We start from the raw sequence: 4,092 nt of genomic DNA, 5'->3' as shown, positions 1-4,092 counted from the left end.
GGGGGGGGGTGGGGGCTCTTGAGACTCCCTGACCTCCTGATAATCTCTATTAGCATTTCAAATGTAGAGTGCCTGATAGCTGTGGGATAGCTGTGGCCTGCAGACGTGACAGGGAAACAAAGGCTTGATCTCTTCTAATTCATGGTCCACAAAAGTCACCACCTTGAAAAGGACTGATACCAATGCACCTGGCCTAACAGAAAGGAGATGGGAGTCAAGCTGCTTTTTTGGGTTGTTTTTGTTGTAAAGGCCCCCCCAGGTGCATGTGAGTGGGGTAGGAAACCACACGGATCTTTTCCTTTAGTACAGTATAACAATAAGGTAAAACGTGCCTTTAGGCAGCTACTCAGCACTCACCAGTGAAGTGTCCTCACTCTCTGAAACCTTAAGTCAGAAAGAGCGGCAGGGTCCTAGGCATGGAAATGTTACCAAACAAAATACAAAAAGGATGGTATTACCAACACTTGATCCATCCTGTCTCACCGTGTCCTATACAGCTACAGGCTGGCCACTGGACATCATTGCAAGGTGTTAAAAATTCTTTTGTGGGACCTGACTTATCTGTCCAAATTAAAGAGGCTCCCCTCTTCCTACCATGCTGGAGTACCCTGAAGTACCATACGTTGGCCAGATGAGGTCTGACAGCAACTAACTTCTGGTCCTTCAAGTTGTAGTTTCTTTTTGCTCCCTAGGGTGAGAGCCATGCTTGGGGGAGAATGAGAGATCTCATGAGAAAGACACGGCTGAGAAACCAGAACAAGCTAGGGCTGTCCTCTGCTGCTCTGAAGAGGTCCTGCCCACAGTTGTACAGGTAAGTCAGAGCTGTGGGAGGTTTTCACTTAGTGTTGGGAAGACGTGGTGGGAGATTTACCTCTGGTGTTGTTGGCCGGAGAAGACCTCTCCTTACCTTCTCTCCATTCCATATGGTGGTCCTCACCAGCACAGCCATTTGCTTCTTTAGTGCCCAGGTGATCTAAGATCCCAACTGGATAATGTTACCTGTGTGAGAATAATGGAAACGTTAGGGTCCCTAAAAGAAGGTGCTTATCCCCAACAGGGCAAGGGGATGTTGACAATTAGCCAGGGCCATTCTATAGCCTAATTATTTGTCTTTCTGCTCCCTCCTAAGCATTACAGTCAAGGTTAATACTCTCTATCCACCTTCACATCTTTCATTCGGTGGAACAGTAACCCATATTGCACCTGATGTGTGATGGCATGGGACAGTCAGGATCAGCTGGAAGCTTTCCTGTCTGAGGACATGAAGTTTGCTGAGCGTGTGCTCATGGGTGGGACCTGCTTGTTGCTGTGGATGAACATTAGGGTCAAGCACAAGGTCTTATTTCTATTAAGAGATCCATGCTGGTCCCTTGGGTGAGTTTGTCTACCAGGCTAGTAACATACTAATATACTGTATGCTATATACATATATACTGTGTGGTGCGTGTCTGTCTGAGGTGATGACAGTGCTGCCAGCTACCCCTTGCACAGATATTCCCTGTGTGCTTGCCAAGTCCTTTCCCAGCTGGTCTGGTAAATCTGGGGTGTTTTTGTATATAATCAGGTAACAGGAAGAGCCTGAGTATGTTATTTACCAAAGCAGGAGCATGACATGGAGTTGTGCTCCTCCCTGTGTTTTTTCAGCTGAGGTCTCAGTAACCTTGAGCTGAACAGCTCAAATGTGCTTAAGCCCTCCTCAGGTTTTAGAGGGGGTGATGGTGGGGAAACAGAAGTTGTTTAAGCTCTCAGGAATGTCCCATTGTTCCCCTTAGACAGCCTGTACCTACCTTAAAAAATGCATAAGGGAACTGGGAATCTTGTAATTACAGCTGGAAAAAAAACCCTCTGTAGTTCATGGAGTGATTTTTCCAGCTGGGAAAAGCTTGGTTGGGACCCAAGCACACGTAACAGGCGAGCTTCCTCCTATTGTTTGGCAAACTGAAAGAAACACAAAGCAGAAAGAGATCAAACAGTTCCATCTAAAATAGATGGTGAACCAGCTGGGGAAAAAATACAAACTCTTGTGAACCTTCCCTCTAAACCTGAATAGAACCTGGACTTTATTTGGGCTTCAGCAAAGTCCTGTCTCTGTAACCCCCTGCTTAGCCCTGTCTCTGCGGCACTGAGGACACTGCCAGCGCTCCCTGCGTGAGGATTGCAGGCAAGGTCCTCAGCCACCTGAGTGATGTGCTTCCAGTGAAGGGCCAGCCCAATAGCTCCTGACAGAAACACCTTTTGCTGCTTTCACACGTACACTGAACAACTACTACTGTCATGAAAATGCTGTACAACAAGATACCAAATGGACGATTTTTTTACTTGGCTGTAACCAGGCAGCCCCAGAGGTCTTGTACGCTGATTTTTCCAGACGGCTTTCTGTAGCTGAGGAATGGCTTTCTCTTTTCTTTCACTAACTTTCTTCTCCCATATATCTACATAAAACCCTAGCCTCTACTTATGCCCCCTGTCTCCCTCCATTTCCTCTTCTCCTGATTCCTAGTTCTTATTCCCCAGCCCTATCTGTGTTTGCTCTTGCTCTTTTTACCTCACTCCCTGCAGTAGCAACGCACTGATATTGGGCTTTTCACTGGTGCCTGGAGAAGCCAGGCACCTTGCTCCTATAGCATTTTGGATATGGTGCTCTCCGACTCCTTTGAAATAAAAAGTTAGACTTGGTGGATCAATGACAGCCCTGCAAATGCTGCTGGACAAAAAGCCAGGCCTTTCCCGCGGCAGCACCAGAACGGTAAAGCAAGAAAGCCTCACTTGTCTGCAGCTCTTGGCAAAGCAAACATGGAAGCTTTGATACTCTCAGCATTTAAAGCCACTGTCTTTGTTATAATTTATGAAACATGTTTGTCCTGGCTCCTGGTCCTGTTTGTACATGCAGGCACATGGAATTGGCTGGCTTTTGCTTACCCGGGCTTCTTTGGGCCCAGGGACATCTCACAAGGTCTTGAACTGGAACAGGTTGGAGCCTGGTGCCCTATATTAACGTACACCTCTGAAGGAAGCAGAGATTTGTTGCTTTTGACACCCAGTCCCACTTGAGTCATTTGGGCAATTAGAGAAAGTCTCTTTGTTTTTGTTTTTGTAACTAGGTCAAAGCAAATCCCCTTTCATGCTCCCCCACTCTGCGTATGATGAATGATCTGCTCCAGGGCGGTTGTTTTGTTTTTCTTTTCTGTCTTTTTTTTTTTTTCCTCTAACATCTACAAAAGAATTCTCATAGTAGAGAGAGAAGTTGGTTCTTCCAGCGGGAGAGAGGGGGGCCTGCCAAGGTAAACATACTGGCACAAGGCTCAGTGGTTTGTCATACATTGTTCTAAACAGGCTCAGGTTTTCATTTCATTTTCTTTTTCCTGCTAGTACGTTTACTCCTGCAAAGCAACGTCTGTTTTGTGCAAAGGGCCAGAACAGGCTGATGAATGACTTGATCAAGGTGTTATGAACTTAAGCAGCACACAGACCTGGATCTGACCTATGGCAGGAAAATTAGATTTCTTTCCCAAATCATCGCAGAATGATCCCTCCACAAAGAGCAAGGAACTTATTTCCAGCTCAGATGACCTGCAAGACGAGAACTTTTTGCCTTTCCACTCTGACTGATTTTAGTGGCAGAAAGCTGTTCTCAAATGATAGTGGAGCATCATATGGTCAAATACTTGCCCGTGTTGAACAATTAGAGTTTGGTGCTACTTTGAACAGTAAGGAAAGAATCCAGCCTGGCCTATGAAAGCTAGACTGCAAGTTCTGCAGGAGCCTACCTTGATCAATTTATTGCCTGCACATTGCCACTCCATCTGACATTGTAAAATGTGTGAAGTTGTCTCTGGTTAGAATCTCTGGAATGGTCCCCCAAAACCCAGGGTCGAGGAGGAGCGCATTAGCACCTTCATATGATTTTTCCTTACTTTCCCCACCTCCCTTTGGGGACGTACAGTCTCCCACTACTTGTCGTGGCTGCTGCCGGGAAGCAGACTGGACCAGCAGCTGTTCCAGCCCTGGCAGAGATAAAGAGGCAACTATCTCCATGAAAGCAGTTGTGCCCAGAAGCTTTTCTGATGCTCTCCCCAACCCCTTCCCAGGGCA

The 4,092-nt window shown here is 46.6% G+C and overlaps 1 protein-coding gene across 1 annotated transcript in view; it reads left to right on the top strand.

Annotated features, from left to right (window-relative positions):
- LOC104289751 overlaps positions 1–4,092 on the top strand; it is a 21,416-nt gene that overhangs the window by 15,348 nt on the left and 1,976 nt on the right. The window contains exon 6 of the mRNA XM_009888752.1: positions 693–811. Coding sequence (XP_009887054.1) covers positions 693–811 — 119 coding nt within the window. The remainder of the gene's footprint in view (positions 1–692; positions 812–4,092) is intronic.

This window comes from Charadrius vociferus, unplaced genomic scaffold, assembly GCF_000708025.1.
Source record: "Charadrius vociferus isolate BGI_N301 unplaced genomic scaffold, ASM70802v2 scaffold436, whole genome shotgun sequence".
Lineage (NCBI taxonomy): Eukaryota > Metazoa > Chordata > Aves > Charadriiformes > Charadriidae > Charadrius > Charadrius vociferus.
Note: the sequence above shows the minus strand (reverse complement) of the source record. Positions and strands in the feature narration are given on the sequence as shown.